Genomic DNA, 23323 nt, shown 5'->3' on the forward strand with positions numbered 1-23323 from the left:
ATGCAGCGAGGGGGTTGCGTCTTTAATAAAATATGACCGTTTGCGTTCATTGAACAGTACGAATTAATAAATCCATATGACACGCTCTCTTAAAAGTGACGTCATGTCTTCAGTTTCGGGCTCAGGCACGATTTGCACTCACACTACAAGCGTACTGCGCCAAAGCCTAACTGAACTGCGCTCTTGCACACCTCCTCCAACTGAGCCAACTGAACCGTGCCTGGCCTGATTCAGAGCACTCGCACTTGTCAAACGAACTAGGCACAGTCTGGATGGCATAGTGTGAGTGCACCCTAAGTGTTTTTTGCTCATATTATGACATTTTAAATGTGAAAATGACATTATGACAACGTGACAGACATCACAACCTGTTTTTGTCTTTTGTCAACTTGACAGTACCAAGACAACAAAACTTGTCATAAATCAGTCATGCGGCCATTATAAATATGTCATGAATTTTATAACAGCAGGTTTGTTCAACTGAAAATGATCAGAAAAATATTCATCACACAATTGTAATGTTCTGTTTGGCCACACAATTATAAATCATGTTTATGACAGATTTATGACAAGTTATCTTAGAAGTTGTCTTGGTAATGTCAAATTGTCATGACAAAGATAAAGACCAGTTGTGATGTACTTGTTTATTTCAAGTTGTCTTAAACTATGCCATATTTGCATTTAAAATGACATAACTAAGAAAATGACACTTAATAACAGATGTCATGAATGTGAATGAGATTTTATTCATGCTTATGACATGTCACGATTATCAACACTCCCTTCAAAAAAAGTGTGACCCAAATTTATTTCCCAGTATGAAGACTCCCTCACTGTGCTCTCGCTATTGGAGATGGTTTTAATTTTCAATACAATTAAACCCATTCAGTAGCGAGCTAAACAGTTTTAACTTTCCAGACATTGCGTAGCTGAAAGTGTTGTGTTCACATATTTGCTGAGGGCTTATTTTGGATCTTGGACTTACAACTTGACTTGTCTGGACTCAGCTCAGCACTAATGCTGCTGTTTTTGCTGAGACTCCATTATCTGATGTATTAAAGTGACCTGGCCTAACAGTCTACCCGAGACACAACAACAGTCTTGGCTATTGCAGCATTTTCAAACTGCAGCTTGTGCAGAGTAGGCCAGTTGCATTGGCTTTTGTTCTGTCTTCCTAACTCCATTAGAAGACCTGACAACGAGTCTGCTCTCTAACCACTTCCTCTGGGGTTACAGGATTTCCTCTTATATGTGATGGACTGCAAACTTTCCACTGACATAGCAGCGAGCACTGCAGGAGAAAAAGAGACACGCCACAGTCCTTTTGATTCCCAGTTGAAGAAGTTTACAAAGAAAACTGCCACAAGAGCTCTTACCACGCTTTGTGTTCTTCCAGAGTTTAAAAGCAGTCCTTAGTAGAAGTAGACTCTTTTAAACACAAATCTGCTATTTGCGTCCCATATAATTTCTCCACAGAGTGTTCTCTAGACTCATGAGAAATGTGTAGGGAACATACTCTTGGCACAATGGGCTAAAAAGAAAAACACCACCATATGCATTACATCTTGCCTAAAGAATAATCCAGATTATACTCCATTTTTTGTTTCATTGACTTGATTTAATGGGTTATTGACACTTGCTCATTATATTGAAGGTTATTTAAGATAAGACAAGTCATGAGATGGACGAACATGATGTTTAAACATGCTGCTCTGGAATGCTTCACTGTCTCCCCCCTGGAGAAACAGATTTGTGATGGATTGATATTTAGCCTTGGCAGAAGTAGCATATTTTGCCTGCCAAGCACAGCTTATAAAAGTCAGCGTCCAATAAATAATCCTTTCTCACCGTCTCTCAGACTCTAACTCCAAACTTGACAAGACCTATACGCTGTCTTTCCCTTCCAATTAATTTACACTTTTTCCTCTTAGTGAGACACGAGCATCACTTCAGCTGTTGTTAAGAGCTCAGCTTAATGGAGCAGCACTGTCGTAACAACAGCCATCAGCTGCTCACTCTGCTTCATGGTGGGAGGTTGGCTGACTGTCTCTTTGGCTCAACGTCAAGCAGACGGACTGCCTTTGCTTTTTTCGTTGTATCAGTGACAATGCTTTGGATATGAATGCACATCTCCACATAATCCAAGTCTGTCCAGTCGTGCTCTAAGAGGACCAATTTCAAGCATAAATTGGCTCCAACCTGCCCCAATATTCTTGCTTTAAGACCCTTAAGCCTGATTTATACTTCTGCTTCAAGCACACACGTATGCACCGGTGTCATGAGAAATTGAGTCCCCACTGAGTGATCCTGTTGTTTTATCTGGAGTTGTAATAGGTATAGTTTGTAGTGCCTAATTAAAAAGTACAGTATATGAAATCACGTTCATAATTTATATATTGTAAAAAGCGTGACTATTTTATTTCACCTAATAATGGCATGTATAAGCATTATATTGACCCTTTCGTATACTTGTGTATAATTAAAGGCAAGCATTGGTTATGAAAATGAGTTTAGTTAGCCCAGTTAGCTTATGTGCTAGCATAATCATACCACTACCGTTAGCTTCCTGGCTACAATAAGCTAACATAGTTCTAATTAACCACAGAACAAGGTATCACAATAATAGCTTTTGACCTTAGGGGTCTATTGCAGAGAGACCCCTTAGCAGACTCGATTGCAGAGAGGGACTCTATTTCTCACCACACTGGCGCAGCCTTCGCATGGTTGCATACCCCTTGCCGTGACCGTCGCTAATGCACCTCTCAAACTTAACCACACGTCGCAACGTTGCCTAGCGCAAGCTCTGTGATTGGTCGGCTTTGTTGCGCTTATGAGTTGGGGCGGGGGTGAGAGCCGTGCGAACCCGTTGGAGCGAGTGTCGAATCCTGTGAAGGAGCTCAAGTTGAAAACTGTTGTATTGTTTACCTTATGATTAAAGTTGTTGCACGGCCGCCGGCTCCCACCTCAGAATGAGCGGGTTTGAGCTACTTGTTAAAAGTGTTTAAAAAAAAAACACCAGCGAAGAAGCGAGACAGAGGAACATAACCTTACTGCCAGCTAGCGTTTCAGAAGTGTTGTTGCAGAGCAACACAAACAGCGCACAGAAGTATAAATGCACGGCAACGCGCAAGGCATGTTCCGTGGGTCATGGCGATCACTCGACGTATAAACCAAGCTTTAATGTGTCAAATATGATGCACTAAGTAGGTACTACAATTTAGTATGAGCTTACTTCAGGACTAATCAACAAATCTTTTTTTATATAGGGCTGTAATCTTATATTCTGATATTGATAAATATCATGATAAATGGTCAATTATAAGCACAGTGGTTCCTCGTTATTTGCGGGAGTTATGTTTAAAAATAACCTGCAATAAGTGAAATCCATAAAGTAATTCGATTTTTGTTTTTTACAATTATTATTATAGATGTTTTGAGAGTGTTGGGGATCTGCGCTGCGCACATGACATTTGGAAGTAACACATTCAATTCAATTCATCTTTATTTCTATACCCTTTTACAATGTAGATTGTGTCAAACCGGATGTGCACATTCGATTGTGATTTTTAAAATGAAAATTATGAACCTATGTTTACAATTCTAAAATGCATGGTGTGGCGTGGCACATCCGGTTTGTGACCCCCTTTACGATGGTCTTGCTGCGGACTACAACCCTTTTTGCATGGAACTCACACTGTTAGCAATCTAATATTTATGTTAATTTGGTGAACACATACTGTTACTGTACAGGAGACACAGAGGAGATTGATTGACAATGGTCTACAGCCAATCAGGATGCGAAATGCACAAGAAAAATCTGCAAAACTGCGAGGGCGCGAAAGGTGAAGCGCGTTATAGTGAGGGACCATTGTATACATATGTTGGAAACAAGTAAGGACCATTTCTTTTTTACACTCAGAAATTGACTCACTTTATTTAGAACTTCAGGGAAAATGTTTGATTAAAAATCTAAAACTAATATTAATAAAATATTAAGCGCTTTTAAAAAACTAATTATCACAGATCCAACATAAAACTAAATAAATATCACTAAATTTAAAACAACATAAACATTGTACTTTCAAGATGGCAACATCTTACAATGCTGTTATTCATGACTCTGTCTGCATCCCCGTAATGGCGTGTAATACTGTGTGCAAATAAATTATGAAGATGTTTTACCATCAGCAATGTATTTTGTTAAACCACAGAATAAACAATAGAGCATAATATGGAACTATAGACTTGGTGTATCTAGGTTGAATGCAAGTAGTATGAATGCAATTTGGATGTCCTGTATTTGCCATTTTTAATCATGCCATTTCCTTTACCTTTAAAGTCCTCCAGGTGGAATACAATCTCAGAGAAAGTAGTAGATCATCCTGGTAATTCTTCCCCACTGTTTGGAAGCCCTGTTCACTTCACATACTAAATAGTAGGGAAGTATGCTAGTTTGAACTTTTTTTTTATACTAGTTGTGTTTCTTTGTGGTTTGAGTTAAATGCTTCAGTACAGAGGCCCTCCAGACATAGTTTAACCAGTGATCGCCTGTAAAATGATTCTTCACAGTCTTCACAAATTGGGGTCTTGTCTGGGGGTTTAACCACACAACTTACCATACCTTACTTTATTGTAGCAACATGAATACCATGACTTTGGTCTCTATGAACTTACAAAATGTATAACATGCTTCTGCTTCTTGATCCAGGAACTTGCTCAACATTCATATTTATGCTTCGCAGTGCTACACTTGGAAGCAGAACAATATTTATTTAGTAACCTTTCAAATCCACCAAGCCTAGACTACAAGCCTAGAAAGGCATCGAGGACGTGGTGCTAGCTGTTGTGCTCAGGCTAATTTTGGCCTCAGTTGTTATACTCTGAGAGCTGCTCCGTGAGGAGGCTAAAAATACTTAGGGCTTTATCAGAGCAGATGTGTTTACTAGCAGCTTCTAAGCCACCTACATACACACACACACACACACACACACAGCTAACTGTCTGTCCGCACCCCCACTTTCTGGCACTGTCCTGGTTCTCCCACACGAGACGATTTACTGCGCTCTGATCCTGCCACGCTGCTCCTTTCCTCTTGTAGTCTCTTTATTCTCACTTAATTGATGTCTGTGTTAAATCAGCAATCAGTCTTATTCATTTGCTCCAGTGTGCTGATTTACAGTAGCTTTTTTTGCCTCCTATTGATTGCTGTAGATGTAGGTTAAATATAGCGGTAGGGTGTTATAGCTGGGTCACACACTCCTATCTTGCATCAATCGCAAATCCTATTTTTCTCTCCACAGGTCGTCCCTTACACATTTACACTTTGCTCTGCAGATTGTTGCCATAGGAACACTCCTGCAGCAGACATGCGCCCTGGCCCTCTGAGTCCACTCTCCATGTCTGGCTTTATAGAAAAAAAGGCATTGCATGACTATCTGTGCATTTTACTCGTGCCAGAAATAGCTTCCCCAGAGGCCCATGTCTGACTTATCGGTGCCACTAGATGGCTATATCTGAGCCACTGCGGGAGAACAGACATTGCCAGGCTCACAGCGCTGCTCAGACTCTTTCATAGCTCTATAGTTCATGCTGCTTGAGTCAGCAGAATCAGGATGTACCCTTTATCTTGAGGCCACGTTTTAAAGTGTCTATTGCTTGATGTTGAGGAAACAGAGGTGCTCATATGCATTAGATGCCAGCTGATCTCTGTTGTCATGCATAATGGAGGAACTTACCTCGGGTGTATCTCCCAAAAGTATTGTTAGCTGACTAAGGGGCCGATCACACAGAACGCGCTTTATTGGTTGAGGGGGTGGCTTTTTTTGAATGGTTTACTAACGGCCACGAGCGAACGCTGCTTATGCGCCTCGCGTTTTAACCGCCACCTCATGTTTTTGCCCTTGCAGAAAAAAAGTCAACTCTGAGAGGAAAAGGCGCCAGTCATGTCTGTTTCATTCTCCAATAGGCATGGGATGATATTACTGTTTTCCAGTTATACCGCGGTTTGGAAAAGTCAAGGTTTTAAAACCACCAACATTTTCTGTAATACCGTTCCTAATGTATGTGCACGATTTTTTTTATTTACTTTTTTTTGCTTTTTTTGAACAACAAGATCTCCAGCAGAAAAAATATCTAAAGATGCTGTTTTAAAATGTAAAGAGATATGTGTTTTTTTTAACTAATGAAGACAGCAGAAGTCAATAATTTATTTGAATTGTTTAGCCTGACATGTTCACTGCTCCAAAATATTTTAAATCTTTCAAAAAATGAGATATACTGTTTTCAAAGGGGAAAAAAGTTTTTGTTTTTTACCCAGACATTTAAAAAGAGTATATATTTTAGAGCAGCAATCACAATACCGTCAAACTCTGATATTTTTATCCAAGGTTATCAAACCGTTAAAATCTTATACCGGCCCATGCCTGTTCTCCAATCAAAGGAAAGCAGAGGCGAGATTTCAGTTGAGGTGCCTGCAGCAAGACAACAACGGAGACTTTTGAAGATTGAAGAGTTGTGGTTGCTGTTTTTGGTTATCCAGAGCTGTATGACTTCACACAAACCTTCAATATCACAATATTATTAGTTCTTAAAATTATACAAATAGCAACACTCTTGAACAATTCCCAGCTGATCCAATAGTGGCTTAGTGACATAAAGCGCATCGCACTTCTTTTTTTTCTTGTCAACAATAAAGGCAGTGCGGTGCGCCTCATGTTTTTTGGAACGTAAGAGCACGTTTAGTGTGATCGAACCCTAAGATCGCAAGTTCCCTCTTTACAAACATAGTTCAGCGATTAACTGTTTGCTGAATTCATTGTTCCTATGGACATTCACAAACTATCGCAATCTTGTGGAACTACACCTCTAGGCCTGTGGTTGGTAGCATAGTTCCTGGCTGTTATTTTCCGAGTGATCACCCTCTTAATTTCACACACTTCACCAGCTAATTTAAATGATTTTGAAAGCTTAAAGTTGTCTTACTCTTGAGTGCAAATTACATCAAATGTGAGCATGTTTTATTTTGTGGTCGCTGCTTAGTGCACTAATGGCTCGTTTCCACTGAGAGGTACGGTATGAGCCGGTACACTTTTATGGCCGTTTCCACTGTCAAAAGGTACAAAAAAAGCTAACCGTACTGAACCTTACCTTACTGTACCACTCAACATTTATGCTACTTTTAATGCAGCAGTGGCATCTGTTGCAGATATAGTACATAACGTAATTGCCCCCTGAGGAGAATCATCATGGAAGTTTTGCATTTTACCTAACATGGTTCAGATTATTTGTCTCCAACAGAATTTGTAGAACATTTGTCACTACATTGTTTATTTCCCATATGATGCCTTGTACTGTGGTGGTTTAGCCACGGGTTATATGTCGTTGTTTGGGAAACACCCCCCTTCTCATTGTTGTTCCTTGTAAATGTATGCAAATCCATTACCTTTGGCCATCTGTGTTAGCCAGACTAACTCTCTTCTCTGTCTCCTCCTGTAGAAATGAGTCGCCAGACTGCCACAGCGCTGCCCACAGGAACCTCTAAGTGTCCCCCTTCTCAGCGCGTCCCAACCTTGTCGGGCACCACCGCATCCAACAGTGACCTCGCCAGCCTATTTGAGTGCCCGGTCTGTTTCGACTATGTGCTGCCGCCCATCCTGCAGTGCCAGAGCGGCCATTTGGTGTGTAGCAACTGCCGGCCCAAACTCACCTGCTGCCCCACCTGCAGAGGCCCACTTGGGTCAATCCGGAATTTGGCAATGGAGAAAGTGGCCAACTCGGTGCTTTTCCCCTGCAAGTACGCCTCATCGGGCTGCGAAGTCACCCTACCGCACACAGACAAGGCTGAACACGAGGAGCTTTGTGAATTCCGGCCATACTCTTGCCCCTGTCCTGGCGCCTCCTGCAAGTGGCAGGGATCTCTCGACGCCGTTATGCCCCACTTGCTGCACCAGCACAAGTCCATAACCACACTACAAGGCGAGGATATTGTCTTCCTGGCCACAGACATCAACTTGCCTGGAGCAGTGGACTGGGTCATGATGCAGTCCTGCTTCGGCTTCCATTTTATGCTTGTGCTGGAGAAGCAGGAGAAATACGACGGCCACCAGCAGTTCTTTGCCATCGTCCAACTGATCGGCACACGGAAACAGGCGGAAAACTTCGCCTACCGACTGGAGTTGAACGGCCACAGGCGGCGACTCACTTGGGAGGCGACGCCACGTTCCATCCATGAGGGTATCGCCACCGCCATCATGAACAGTGACTGCCTGGTGTTTGACACCTCCATTGCTCAGCTGTTTGCCGAGAACGGCAACCTGGGCATCAACGTCACCATATCTATGTGCTGAGGACTAACAGCTGTGCATACTTGAACACATACAAACACACACACACGCACACAAACATGAAACTAGACATTTCAAAACACCGCAGGATACCTTGAGTTGTGCTTGGGGGATGGGGGAAGTAGCTAACCTAGGGGACTTTTTTGCTGTTGTACGTTCCAAGTAGTCCTAAAAAAGAAACAACACAAACTGTTATTGGTTGGATCTCGGCACATCTGGCCAGACATGACGCCTGGGTTCTCAATTTTATGCTACAATATTATATAAGTTAAATAATTAATGTATTCTACATCTTTGAGAGCAACGTTCATTGCCCTTGAAGGTATAGGAAAGCCACGTTTGTGGAATGGACCTTTTGCAGATGTGTCATTTGGGATGAGGGTTCGACGATCGACACGCCAGCCTGGATGGCGCTTAGGAATATTGATCAATTTTTGGGGGTTCAAAAAACTCAACCCCTGGAGCAAGTTGTTGTTTCCCAAACCGTTTTGCATTTCAGTTCTGATAAAACACTAACTTTTATGTTCAAATATTAGGTTTTGTTTTATTCTAGTCTTGTCATTTTCCCCTTCCCCCAGTTTTTTTTTGGTCCCCTCTAAATTCTCCTACCTTGAGTATGATACAGAAAAAGGTTCTGGTAATTGGTGCATGACCACTGGATACGTTAAAACAAGTCCAGATTTCATTTTAGAAGTCTTGTTTGTTTCTGCCTGTCACTGCAGTGTTTCTCCTGTTTGTTTCTGAAGGGATGGTGTCATGACTTGGCACATGCACATCAAGCTAGGTTATGAACACAGGCAAGTCTTTGGCCATCAAGCCACACATTTTTCCTTTTTATATCAAATAAGACATATTGAAGTTGTACGTTCTGCGTGAGATCATAAGGTTTGGTTTTCTGACACACAGGCCCTCCATTACAAACACTGGAGTAAACACTGCACTGAATATCAGGCTAGGAACGGGGCAATTAACACAGTTATTATAATGAGATTATTGTCATAATTATCATTTTGTAATGACTTGTAAGAAAATGGAATGAAAAGGCTGTTGTAACCTTGTGGCTAATCTTCAGTGTTTGTAGATAGTGTTGTTCTTCAGAAGACCTCAACGTCTTCTTTTTCTCTTTTTGTAAGTCAATATTTTTGTTGCTGTTGTTCTCTGTATGTCTGTATTTCTGTTTGTTTTTTTGTTTGTTTGTTTTTTTGCAAGGATAGGGTAAAGCAAAGCCAAACATCTCTGTGGATACATTGTACTGTTGCTAGTCCTGATCTCTAATTTTATTTGTTTTATTGTTTGTTTTGTTCTATTTTGCCAGTAAATAAATCTATCTTTTTCATAGCCTCTGTGAAATTTTGCACTCCTCATTCTAAGCATCAGCTGATGATATTGGCTTCATCTGTTCCCGCTGTCGCAGGGGAGAAAGAAACATGAATATATGACGCTTGATCAAATAAATAGAACATTTAGAACTTTGTATTGTTAGCCTGATAAAACGAAAACCCACTTTTTTTTAGGTTTTTGAAGTATTTTCCTGCTCGTGTCTTCAGCTGAATAAAGGAATGGCCAGTGTTGGGGGTAACGCGAGTTATGCAATTATGTAATATTACTTTTCTAAGTAACGAGTAAAGCAACACTACTTAAAAATAAGTAACAATATTTGAGTTACTTTTTAAGATTCATTTGCATTTAAAAAAATTAATTGCTGAATTAAAATGTCACAATAGATCACGCAGTCAATGAGAGAACGTGTTCATTATTTTGAGAGCATAGCAGAAAAGGAGATCATCTTAAATCAGCATATTGTCCATCCATTCTTTATCAGTTTTCAAAAAAAAACAAAAAAAGGGAAAACTAATAAAACCGATGTTTTTCTTAAGCTTTTTTTCAGTTTAGGGTAGGAAAACAGATAAATGACTTTAACATGTATTATATGATTATACTTTGCCACCAAACTTCTTGCTGCTGTGCACCTGATGCTGAGCAAAGATAACCGTTTCCGAGCAGCGCCTGGTTTGCATGATTGTTTCAGAGCTACTGTAGGCCTAAATAATAATAATTAATATTGTTTACTCAGTGCCGCCTACATGTGTATAATGAATTTTAAAGTTTATTCGTTTTCCTGCATTAAACCAAAAAACAAAAATTAAGCCAAAAATCTTTTTTTTTTTCCATCATTTTATGTGAGCAAACGAAAAACAGCCATTTTCTAAGTTTTCCTTTTGTTTTGTTTGAAAACAGATATAGAATGGACAGAAGATGCGCTGATTAAAGGTCTGTGTAATTTTGGTCATTGGACTCATTTCAGAAACAAATGTTCAAAAACAAGCCGTTTTTGATTTTAATTTTGAAATTCAAAAACGAAAATTGAAATAAGAGGTGTTTTTATTGTTCATGGTGAAAATTGGAGAAGCAGAATTTAAAAATGTGAAGAAAAAAAATTTAAATGTAAAGATTTTTTTTTTTTTTTTAAATATGATTTTCATTTTTTTATTTAAATAAGATCACCAGAAAACAAAAAGGCTCGTTTTTTTATATTATTTATATATTTTTAATATTTTATATATTTTTTATATATTTTATTTTTATATTAATGCAAAAGGTCTCCACCTGCTACTAGTAAGGTGTACCTAATAAAGTGTCCAGTGAGTGTAAGTTTAAACTAAATGTCAGCACGCACCGTTGAAAGGATTGTATATTGTTTAAACGCAAGATTATTGTTATGATTTAAGATTTAGATTCCTTCTACAGTTATACTCCAACTTAAACCAATGACGTATTGCTTTAAACAATCCCACATTAAAGGTTTTTGGCGATGATTGGAGTATTCTGGAAATATTTTCATTGATTGGATAAGATGAAACGTGACATCTGAACATCTGATGCATCAAACATGTCAAAAATCAGCCCATTGGTCGAATTCAACAGGATTTCTGAGACGTGTGTAATGTGTCCACCTGTAAAATAAAACCTGGAAACACTTTTAGAACCTCAAAACCCTTTTTCACAGTGTGACGTTTACAAGAAAACATCATCAATCTGTGATTGTAGAGACATCAGTGCCACATTTTCATGAACTCTGATTGCTTTACATGTCAGCAGACTTCCTCTCGTCTGGTCCTCCTGGTAGCACCAGCATTTCTATTTTTCTCAGACATTAACCTAAAAATAGCCACTAGCTGCGTCTACACACGTTGTAGCGTTGATCAAAATCAGATTGCGAAATGTGATTCTCCACTCCTTCATGTGGAGCTGACACACTTCGACGAAAGCGGTTATGCTACATCTACGACATTTCCAAACATGCCTCGTGTTTTCAGGCCAAAGCTGTCATGCAGGTATTACAGCCATCAAGAACACATTAACTGTTAATCGCTCCAAAAAGCAGGTCAAATGGCAGCTCTGTTTGCACTATAGCGTATCAAATGATGAGCTTCATGACAACTACAAAAACAGCAGCGATGTGTAGATGAGCTGCCAAGAAGAATCATTATTGCAGCATTTCAGTTAGATAAACATTACACTAGTAACATGTTGTATTTTATCAATTAGAACTCCATATTTATTCCGAAAGCCCTCAAAACAACTAGATTTAAAAGGTTAAATCTTCACCATATGCTGTGAACATCACTGTCAATGGCTAAGCTTCATTTCAAAGATACTAATTAGACATTTCTCAACAAAGTTATCAATATAAATCTCAATTTGAAGAATTTTGACATTAGTTAAGCTCATTGGGCTTCAAAAAATTAAATGTAGTTGTCAGTTCTACTGGAACATAATTGTGTCAATAAGAGTCATACATCATTGAATCACAAGCTAATCATCAATGAGGAAAAGTGCTAAAATAAACTGATTATCTCTCAAAGATGAGGTAAAAATGAAGTGCTGAGTGTCAAATTTTCTCTATGAGGAAAACAATTCATGAGTTCTTGCAAGGATTGTCTCAGAGTTTGCTAAGAACCTGTGGATGATTGACGGCTGAGGGAAATCCTCCATCAAAGGCAGCGTTCAAGACTTCATCCAGAGTGCCGGCCAGAACAAAATCCAGGTCTGCTCGCACATTGGCCGGTATCTCCTCCAAATCTTTCTCGTTGCGCTTGGGGATGATGATGCGTTTCAGATTGGCCCGGTGCGCTGCCAGGACTTTATCCTTTATACCTCCCACCTGTAGAGAAACAAGACGTGTACATAGCGCACACCATGTGTGTCAAATATTTAGCAAATATGAATTCCGGTTTCAAAATATTAAACAAACACAAAGAAACGCACAAATACAATACAAATACAAATCTAAAAATACAAGAACATCACACCCAACGCGCACATGGAAATATCTGTTGGTATCAACAGTATGTGGAATAAGCAAAAAAGAACAGTGAGTGACACAAACATACAAAGTCAAACAGACACACAGTATAATGCAAGAAAAGAAATGGAAAATCTCACTTACTTGCAGGAAACATTATGTGATACTATCAAAATACTAGTTTTTATAATATATAAGATAGTACAATAGTATATATAGTATATCTAGTTCTTGGGTGTAGACTAAAGGTGCAATATCAAATGGGCAAGCATACAATCACCATCAGGGAGAGCATCTAATCATAGAGATGTAAAGGTGCCATAGAATGTAAACCTGAATTAATCGAGGCAGAGCTGAATAATGAGAGTTCAGCACATGGTGAAGACATACCATGAGTCTCAAACAACATTGTTTTCCTGTTCTCCTGTAAATCCTGTGTGTAAAATCCTGGTGAAAAACAGGCCAATGCAAACACAACACTAACTGTTACTTAGCACTCAAGCAGGATCATTAGTATGCGCGCCCTCAACAGTATTTGATTGGCCACCATGTTTCAGATTACAATAATTATACTGTTTTTCCTTTTTTCTAAGTTTAACACAGTTTATTACGTTTCCTATTAGGGTTGGGTCGATAGACGAGGCCATCGTCCATAGCCGATGGTCGATAGACATCACGATGCTGAGCCAGCATTGCGATCCTCCACCCTGCCCAATGACTGTATAAAATATGGACTATGCGACAGCGCCTTTTCCCATTGAACGATTTGAAGGCAAAATGCTTCGTGACAGGCACACACTGTTGCAAAACACTGCTAAATTGCAGCCTGGGCATGCGCAGAAGAACTACCAGATGGAGCCAGAGGCGGAGCTTCTAACCAAGAGCTTGTACGTCAAATCAACCACGCCCCCCCGAACTTCTCACTTGACCGCTCGTATCTGCACTATAACAAAGGCTCGCTAATATAAATATAAGCACTTACATTTAAAAACACGTAATAATATATCATTTATTAAAAACTGTGTGATGTAAGCTGTAATAATTTAATAAAAACAGTACATGTTGGACTGCAGAAATAAATGATCTTTCATACACTCTAGCCTAAGTTAGAGCTGTGAGCATAAAAAATATTTCTCTTATAACAGGGTTGTTGGTATTTGTTATCTTCATAGGGGTACAAATAACACTTGTCAAATATGAACGTTAACATATGAACAACACATACATTTTTAGAAAGGTTTTTATTTTTAATTAGCAATCAACAGGACCTAAAATATATACACCATAGATAACCATTTACCATGTGTGTTTTATATATATATATATATGTGTGTGTGTATATTGTATGTTGTTTATCACAACTGTTAATCACGATGACACACCCAGCATTAAATTACTGGCTAAAAACAAACAAAAATGAAGATCTGCACTGATATCAGTTTGATAACCAGTGCCTTAATTGACCAGAACCATCTTTCGGGACATTTTATTGCAGGTGTAATTGATTTTTTTATTTGGGCTCAAGTCTCGTTCATTAACACGGAGGAGGGGGCTTTATGACTTGTACTGCAGCAATCTAACAGCAGAGTTCTTCAATCAAAAGCAGGCGTGTGGCACACTTGGCCCCGCCCCTATTGCAGCAGCAACCTGCTTGCGAAAAATACACACGTAGGCCCTGTTAACACTAATACAGACTGTCATTTTAGCGAAAACCTCAGATACTGTTGGTTGGTTCCTGTTAGTTGTGCACTTTTTTACCAACCAAGTTTGTCGACACTATTATAGCGACACAGACCACTCTGCCTATTCATGCCAGAGTCTAGTGGAAAAAGTGATTGACAGGTGGTGATTTGTGTTATCTTTATTTATTTATTTATAATTTGGTTATGGGTAAAACAAAGACCATGCGGGTCAGGTAGATAAAATGGTGGACTACAAATAATTAATTCATTATGAATTAATTAATTATTCATAAATAATTAATTCACCGCCACCTACGACGACAATGACATCGTCCATCGCGATCGCCCAACCCTATTTCCTTTATATTTTGAAACGGAGTTTTAGTATAAAATAGTATAGTATAAAATACCTTACACCTAAAACACAGTATAAAATACCTTACACCTATTGATGGAGAATCCTCATAAAGCACAAATAAAAGTGGTGTGTGTGTGATGTGCAGTGTGTTCCTCACCGGTAGCACCAGTCCTCTCAGAGTGATTTCTCCAGTCATGGCCACATCTGACCGCACCAGTCGCCCGCTCAACAGCGAGGCCAGACACGTCACTATCGTAACGCCAGCAGAGGGTCCGTCTTTGGTGACAGCGCCTGCTGGGAAGTGCAAGTGGATATCGGTGCCTTCCAGAAGATCAGCACTTCCTACAAAACAAACATCAGGCACACACACACATATTGACACATCAGCTTCAGTGAACTTAGAAATCTACTCTGAACATAGAGATCTGGAGTTTAACAGAATAACGAAGTCCATCAATGACTACGATATGTACAACTCTTTAGCAAAGCTTTCAAGCCAGTAATTTGTTTGAAGCATAACTAACTTTTTCATCCGATTCTAAAAACAAGGCTTTGAAAAAAGGTCCATGTGACATTATATTATAAAAATGATGGAATAATGACATATTGTTTTCCTATTACTAAATAGGCAATATTGTTATGATAAGCACATATGTCATAACTCAGGATATTCTGGACAAAGCCACAATAAGCGCTTCCTCCGCCCTGGTAAATAAAACAGTTGTCATGCCAACTTAAAACAATAAACAGTCAACTATAAACAGAAGCTTCCAACGGTTGCCCCACCTCAGAGCTCTTCTAACTGCGCTGCTTGTGAAAGCTCTTTCAACCTGACATGGTGTGTAAAAAAATGTGCATTCAAGTGCACTGCGCTTCAAAAGATGGTAAACATGAACGTAACGGTCACACAAGTCTGTCAAGCACATGTCTACATTAAAAAACAATAGAAAAGTGGCACGTCGGAGAGGAAAAACACGATCTGTGTGAACTGCCCCTTCGTGAGCTAGCATAACCTCTTTCTATGGCAAGATGTGTTAACATTTAGCATACAAGTATTCATTACATATTAGTACTTACTTTACTTATGACCTATTTAATAAGAAGTCATAAGACTTGTTCCTATTAAATTGATACTAGATTAGCACATATTCATTAGACACACAGATTGTACCTATTAAATAAATATTAGCACCTGTTCACTGCAATCTAATACATAATAAATTGATATTAATAGTTATTAATTTGATTCTAGTGCCTATTTATTAAACAATAGTAACTTTTTAGTAACCAGTCAAATATGGTTATATGGTTCTTTAAAAATCTTAATATAATAAATATGGCCTACTAGACAAGTTCTAGTAATGAATACATTAATACTAGTAGCTAATGAATATCTACTTAATAGGTAGGACTGTCGAATTAATAAGTACTAGTATCTAATAAATTAATACTAGTATCTAAGAAATAAGTACTAGTACTTAACGAATGACATACTTCAATGAAATTGTTCAATGGTTATGCTACATCTTATATGTAATAAGCACTAGTAGCTAATAATTAATACTTAACGATATAGATACTATTATCCAAAAAAATAAGTACTGGTAGCATGAAAATAAATACTTAAAATAAATGCTTGTAGTGTTGTGCGAGTCTGTATCTCACCATCATTGAGGAGGTACGTCTTGGCATTGCTGCGCAGCCAGCTTATGGCTAGATGAGCGGATTCCTTCATCACATCACCCAGCTGACCTGTCAGAGTCAGCTGACCTTCACCTTCCATACGACTGGCCTCCACAAACATGATCTCTCCACCCATCGGGGTCCAGGCCAGACCAATGGCTACCCCTGGTAGAGTCAGGCGCTCAGACACCTTCAAACATTGACAGATGGGCTTACACTTTACACTTTTAACATTTAAAACTATGACTAAAAGAGGGTTTTATGCCTTAAAACAATATCTAAGAAAACACAGTCAAATGTCATTGTGTGACAGCAGTTTATGTCCAATCTTAAAAAGATCTGTTGTGATATATTTTGACATTTTATTTTTTATTAAAAAAATTGACACATTAAATACACGTATTTTAAATGTTTTGTATATAATGCCTATTAGGGCTGCACGATATGGGAAAAAACTGACATTGCAATGTTTTGTATTACTGCGATACACAGTTGAAGTCAGAATTATTAACCCCCCTGTTTATTAATTTTCCCCAATTTCTGTTTAACAAATTTTTTCAACACATTACTAAACATAATAGTTTTAATAACTCATTTTTAATAACTGATTTCTTTTATCTTTGCCATGATGACAGTAAATAACATTTGACTAGTTATTTTTCTAGGTTAATTGGGTTAACTAGGTGGGATAGGGTAATTAGGCAAGTCATCGTTTAATGATGGTTTGTTCTGTAGACTATCAAAAAAAAAATAGCTTAAAGGGGCTAATAATTTTGACCTTAAAATGGTTTTCGAAAAATTTAAAACTGCTTTTATTCTTCAACAGTATATAACTGTATATGTTTCTATTAATAATCTGATTTCAACTGTATACATTGAAAACTTGCCTATTAAAAGTAATAAATAGGCGCTAAGACTATTTGTGGCTAACTTGTGGCTAACTTCTGTTTGTATGCTAGCTAAATTAATATATATTAATAATATAATAATATACGCTAACACAAGGGTTTGGAGGAGCAGATCACGGCCCGTTCTCAAAGGCATAGAAGGAATACAGAGAGAGAAAGAGAGAGCACAGCTAACACAAGACCAGTTGCTCGCAGTCCAAGAGGTTTGTGGACAAGTGAACAATGGCACACTACAGTAACATCACTGATCTGCTCTCTATTTGGAAGAACACAGATGTCTGGATTTGACATTTTCTAAAGAAAAGAGTCATGCTAACTTGCTGCGATGATTGGGGTTTTTTGGTGGCTACAGTCCACAGCTAACATGGATGCATGAACACAAACAAATGAACACACACACACACACACACACATGCACATGCCTTATTATCTCCTGGTTATTTGTGATCCTTCTGTCATACTGGTGCATTCAGCGTCAGTCTATGAACATTAATGAGCAAACTGACTGTGTGCCTGCAACCATACTTAAACATTATATACAGTTGAAGTCAAAATAATTAGACCCTCCAGTGAAATTATAAGGGTGACACAGTGGCGCAGTGGTTAGCATACCAAAAAGGTCGCTGGTTTGAGCCCCAGGTGGGTCAGTTGCCATTTCTGTGTGGAGTTTGCATGTTCTCCCAGTGTTCGTGTGGGTTTCCTCTGGATGCTCCAGTTTGTTTCCTCAACAGTCCAAAAACATGTGCTATAGGTACTTTGGGTAAGCTAAATTGTCCGTTGTGTATGAGAGTATGTCCTGGTCCTCCAGGTTGGGTGTTAAGCGTTAGGCTAATCACCCACCTTGTAAAAATTAGAGGTTACGAAAGACCAACATGGCTCAGTTAAATATCAACTAGATATTTAGGCTAGATATAAACGCCCCTGGGAGTAAGTAAGTGAAATTATAAGTCTTTAAAAATATATATTTAATAATTATTGCTTAAGGCAGAGATTTTTTTTAACACATTTTTAAACCTAATCATTTAATAACTAATTTCTAATAATTACAATTGTAGCTTGCCTGCTCTGCTCCTGCTCTGCTTAGCTTGTCTGCTCTCCTAAGTTAAGTTTTATTTTAAATTTAATTACTAGTCGTCACGATCAAACTCCACCGATCATATTTAATACTTACCTCATAAATATTAAATACTACCACTGTGAGCTCACTGTGTCAACAGTCCAGTATGTAAGTATCGTTAGCCCCCTTTTTAGCCCATCTTTGGCCTTTTTTCTCGGTCCTATATAACCATTTACAATCCCATATCAAGACTATAAAACTCCTTCAATCAAATTAATTACTAGCTCTTTAATTTTAAATCTCTTCCACGATCACAGCGTAGCAGCTCACGTGTAAACAGCCCACAGTTGTACTTATTATTCAGACTCTTGCTTGCTTTTCTTGCTTTTTATTTCCAGTTTGTTTGCTGATTAAAAACACGCATTTCAAAGCACCTCACGGGACCTTTAAAGTGCAATTTAACAACTTAACTAGGTTATTAGGGTAACTAGGAAAGTTAGGATAATAAGGCAAGTCATTGGATAACAGAGGTTTGTTCTGTAGACAGTTTCTAACGGTGGGTTATATATATAAGGTTTGATGAGAAACTGAAGTATGAGGTGAATAATACCTTTGATCCATTTAGGGAAGTGACAAAGTACAAGCTTTACATGTTTATATCAGTTTTATTGATTGCCAAATAAGTAGAAAAATATTATATATACATACATACATACATACATACATACATATATACATACATACATACATACATATATATATATATATATATATATATTCACCATATAAATATATTTTTTTTAATATTAAAACTTATTTTATTCCAGCCAAACTAATAGAAATAAGATTTCCCCTAGAAGAAAACATATTATATGGAATAATGTAAAAAAAATCTCACAGTATTTCTAGAATATTTATCATCTGGAGAAAGTCTTATTTACTTTAGTTTCATTGGAATAAAATAAAACTTACACTTTTTTTTAAACCAAAATAGCCAATATATGGTCAATTATATTAGCATCCTTAATTGTTTTTCTCAGATTAGCTACAGAACAAACCACTGTAGGCAACCTAACTTGCCTAGTTAACTCAATTAAACTAGTTGAGCATTTAAATCATACTTTAAACTGAAAACTATCTTACAAAACAGCTAATCAAACATTATGTACTGTCATTATGGCAAAGATAAAAGATACCAGTTAATAATTTAATCCTGACTAAACAGCACTTGGGAAATAATTGAAAAAGAATTCAAATTTTCAGGAGGGCTAATAATTTTGTCATGAACTGCATCTAAAGAATTATTGGATTATAATAGTAACTACATGGGTTAAGGTTAGCTTCATGGGTAGGTAATGATGACTATGATAAATACATAGCATGTACAAAATTAAAATAAATAACCACCCATATTTTATTAAAACCAGATTTTTGTTCTGTCCTGGAGAGACACAATGACCTTTCAAGCATTTAAGCGACCCAAACCTCCATTTCAAAGAGCGGCGGTCCAAGAATATCCTTCAGGGCAATGTGGTCAATAACGATTGGCATCTCAGGAGGTGCTGCAATCCCAGAATCCTCCACCTTGCTCTCTGTATTCTGCTCTGAAACATGCAAACAGTAATGTAAAGGTGGGTTTTTTGGTTTAAAACTTGTGTCGATACAAAAGAGGTGGGTGCTGACATTTCACAAACTTAAAAGTAAAGTCCATTTAAGCGGAGATACAAAAAAGGAAAGTGAATTTCAAGAGACAAATGGAGCTATAAAATTTGATCAGGTCTGCACTTCCATTATCACGTCTATTTGAGGCTTTTCATTAAGCAAGGTGACAGACATTGAGGCCAGAGGGGAGAAAAGTGAAAAGAAAGCAAAGGCGAGAAAGAGAGCTGTCTGGAATAATGGAGAATTATAGGCTGGAGAGAAAATGCCACAGGGGTCCCAGCGAAGGGGGAGAGCAGGTGCTGTCTTCATTTTGGGAGGAAACAATAAGGTTTTATGGGTTTTAATATCAAACATTATAACGGAAGCAGCTTCAGGGTGAATTGACTTTACAAGGTTTGTCAGAGTTTTTCTGAACATGACTGTTGTGTACTAGCCTTTGGCGAGACACACTATTATATATATATATATATATATATATATATATGCCCACTGCTGCCCACAAATCATGTGACTAGATTGTTAAATGAAAAGGAGGAGCATCATGTCCTGCAGAACAAAGAAGGAAACGGCATATGCCTTGTTGAAAAAAGACTTTATTGTGCATGACTGATCAGTGCACATTAATCTAAAGAGAAAAGTTTGCTTTTAAAATAATAAAAGCCCATCTGCCAACTCTTCACAGACCCTGACCTGTCTGTTTGTACTTTTTATGAGATCACAGATGTTTTGTTTTTACCATCATAGTCATTTTCTTTGTTCATATAAAATGCACTTTTATAATAAAATCTTTATTTCACTAAAATATTTTTTATATTTTCCAGCGACCTTCTTGCTGTGAGAGGCGACAGCACTACCTACTGCACCACTGCGTCACCCATGACAAATTTAAAGCTATATAAAATTACAAGAAATTGACTTATAAATGTAATAAATATTAAATATATTAATATATTCAGTAAAAATAAAATATAAAACTAAACGTTAAATTAACATTTCAAAATTAAATGAATAATTATATTAAAAAATACTTTCAAATTATATGTAGCAATAAAATATATATTAAAAAATAAATATTACACACTTTAAATTTAAGAAGGAAACAGAAGGCCATATTTTCTAATGAACCACTTTTTAATTAATTTTATTTATAAAAATTCAAATATTCTTTTTTTATTTACACAGAAGGAAATTAATGTTGATTCTAAAATGCTTAATTATGCTTTACTAATAAGCTCATTTGTATTTGCTGTTGTTTTATTAATTAAATCAAAAACATTTAGTTAAATAAGTTTATTTACTCAGCAGAAAATGCTTAATCATGCATTACTAATAAGCACTTTTATATTTTCTATTGTTTTATTAATTATATGCATTTTTTTTTATTAGTTTATTTACTTGGCAGAAAATGCTTACTTATGCATTGCTATTAATTTTATATTTGCTATTGATTTATTAATTATATCAAAAAACATTGTTTTGCTAAATCGTTATCAAATTACTTAGCAGAAAAACATTTCTAATAAGGAAAGAACACAATGTTTATAATTATGATTATAGTTTATTTCCAGCTATTTTAAATGAAATATTATATTTCATTAAGGAATAATGATTTTAAAAATGGCAAATAATAAATGAAAATAAAGCCCTAATAAAAAGCAACTTTGCATGAGGAGCAGGTCTGGCATGTCAAATGACAAACCAAATTACACTTGCTTTATTTAACCACCCTATTACTGGATGGCGTTAGCAACTGAAAAACATGTGCAGGATGCCAAATCCAAATTATATTCCATATCATACCATGCAACAAACAAAAATGCATCTTTAAAAAACCATTATGCTTCTTTACGAGACATGGGACGCCTACATAAGGAACAGTCTTATTTTCTGTAACTGCAGTGGTTAATGTAGACACTGAACCATACGAGGACTCAGCTGAACTGAAAGTACCGAGAAAGCACAGCAAACAGCAGGAAACACATGCGACAGCTGTCTTGATGTTAAGAGTAAGAACAACACCTGCCAGTACACACCAAATATAAAATAAAGCAGAAGATAAAACCTGACCAGAAAACAGAAAGCAAAACTTGAGCCATGATTATCTAAATCTCATCTCACTCTCATCTTAAATAAAACACAAACCATATATTAAAAGTATTCATTAAAACAATGTACGTCTAGTATTAAACTGCACCAAGAGAGAAAAGTAGCAAATGATTTAATTTCTACCAGTAGAAAAAGTGCACTAGTGTTAATGTAGCCAGTGGGTGCATCTCAATCAGCACCCTTGTTCAGTAGTCAGGGCAATGATTAGGGAGTCAGTCATTTTAAGTGCTGTCTCAATTGCACAGTTCTTCCAGTGTTGTTTAATGGCTGAAATGGTTTTTTGTACTGTATATGAAACAATAAAAATATTTAGCTATAAGGTATTTTTAACAATACTGACACTGTAAAACATTTATTTCCATGCACAACACTATGTGTTAGCTATGAAAGAAAAAACATATCAAATGCTTGTCGTAATCATAATCGTAAAATGCGGTATGATCATTTAAATGATATGCACCCAGTTTCATTTTCACTTCCTAGTGCAGCTCATGGCTGCCGTCACTATGATAAAATCACGCACACATGCAAATAATTCTTTCAGTGTGGCTCTCAAACGAGTGCTCTGTGCAACAACCTGAACGTTATTTACAACTTTATTACTTGTTATTCACAGCCTATGCAGGTTCTGTTCACTAAAGTAGCTGTCATTTGCATGCTGCGTGCACGCGTTCTCGGTAGCTTGTGGTCAGCTCACGTGTGATTTCGCGGCCGCAAATACATCATTACATGAAGACAGAAATGACATTTCTGGGTGAATTATACCTTATTAATACAGAATGTGACACTTTTAACGCCATTTGAAGATGTTCATGTTCCTGTGAAGACTTGTGCGACTGCGTTGCTTCCCTCCTGACCTTGAAAATATAATTGGCTGAATCGTAGAAAAGCTGAATTAAGATCGTGTGTAGGGTCGAATCGAGATCGTGATCTTTTTTCGATTAATCGGACAGCCCTAGTAGGGATGCACCGATCCCGATACTTGGATAAGGTATCAGTTCGATACCGCATATTTTTCGCAACACTGGAGTAGAGAGGGCTATTACCTGCTCTTTACACATAAACTAGGCCTACCTGAAACTTTCAATTATTAAACGCTCAACAATACATTGAACAGATCTTCAACGCACTCATTTTATCCCTTTGTGCTGCTCAGTTTTAAAAGTGTCTGCAGATGCCGAAGGGCTGCGCGCTGTGTCTCAGTGATGCATAAAGCGCT

At 37.5% G+C, this 23323-nt stretch overlaps 2 protein-coding genes across 3 annotated transcripts in view; one reads left to right on the forward strand and one right to left on the reverse strand.

The window, feature by feature from the left end:
• The window catches only part of siah1 (siah E3 ubiquitin protein ligase 1), a 31699-nt gene extending 22019 nt beyond the window's left edge, over window positions 1–9680 (forward strand). For both annotated transcript variants that reach the window (XM_056478154.1, XM_056478153.1), the window contains exon 3: window positions 7495–9680. In XM_056478154.1, coding sequence (XP_056334129.1) covers window positions 7495–8345 — 851 coding nt within the window. In that variant the 3' untranslated portion in view covers window positions 8346–9680. The remainder of the gene's footprint in view (window positions 1–7494) is intronic.
• A 2193-nt stretch (window positions 9681–11873) lies between these two features.
• The window catches only part of lonp2 (lon peptidase 2, peroxisomal), a 48814-nt gene continuing 37364 nt past the window's right edge, over window positions 11874–23323 (reverse strand). Inside the window, exons 12-15 of the mRNA XM_056478409.1 lie at window positions 19822–19940; window positions 16354–16561; window positions 14846–15030; window positions 11874–12507 (exon numbers count right to left, since the gene is read on the reverse strand). Of these exons, the coding sequence (XP_056334384.1) occupies window positions 12286–12507; window positions 14846–15030; window positions 16354–16561; window positions 19822–19940 (734 nt within the window). The 3' untranslated portion in view covers window positions 11874–12285. The remainder of the gene's footprint in view (window positions 12508–14845; window positions 15031–16353; window positions 16562–19821; window positions 19941–23323) is intronic.

This window comes from Danio aesculapii, chromosome 18 (assembly GCF_903798145.1).
Source record: "Danio aesculapii chromosome 18, fDanAes4.1, whole genome shotgun sequence".
NCBI lineage: Eukaryota > Metazoa > Chordata > Actinopteri > Cypriniformes > Danionidae > Danio > Danio aesculapii.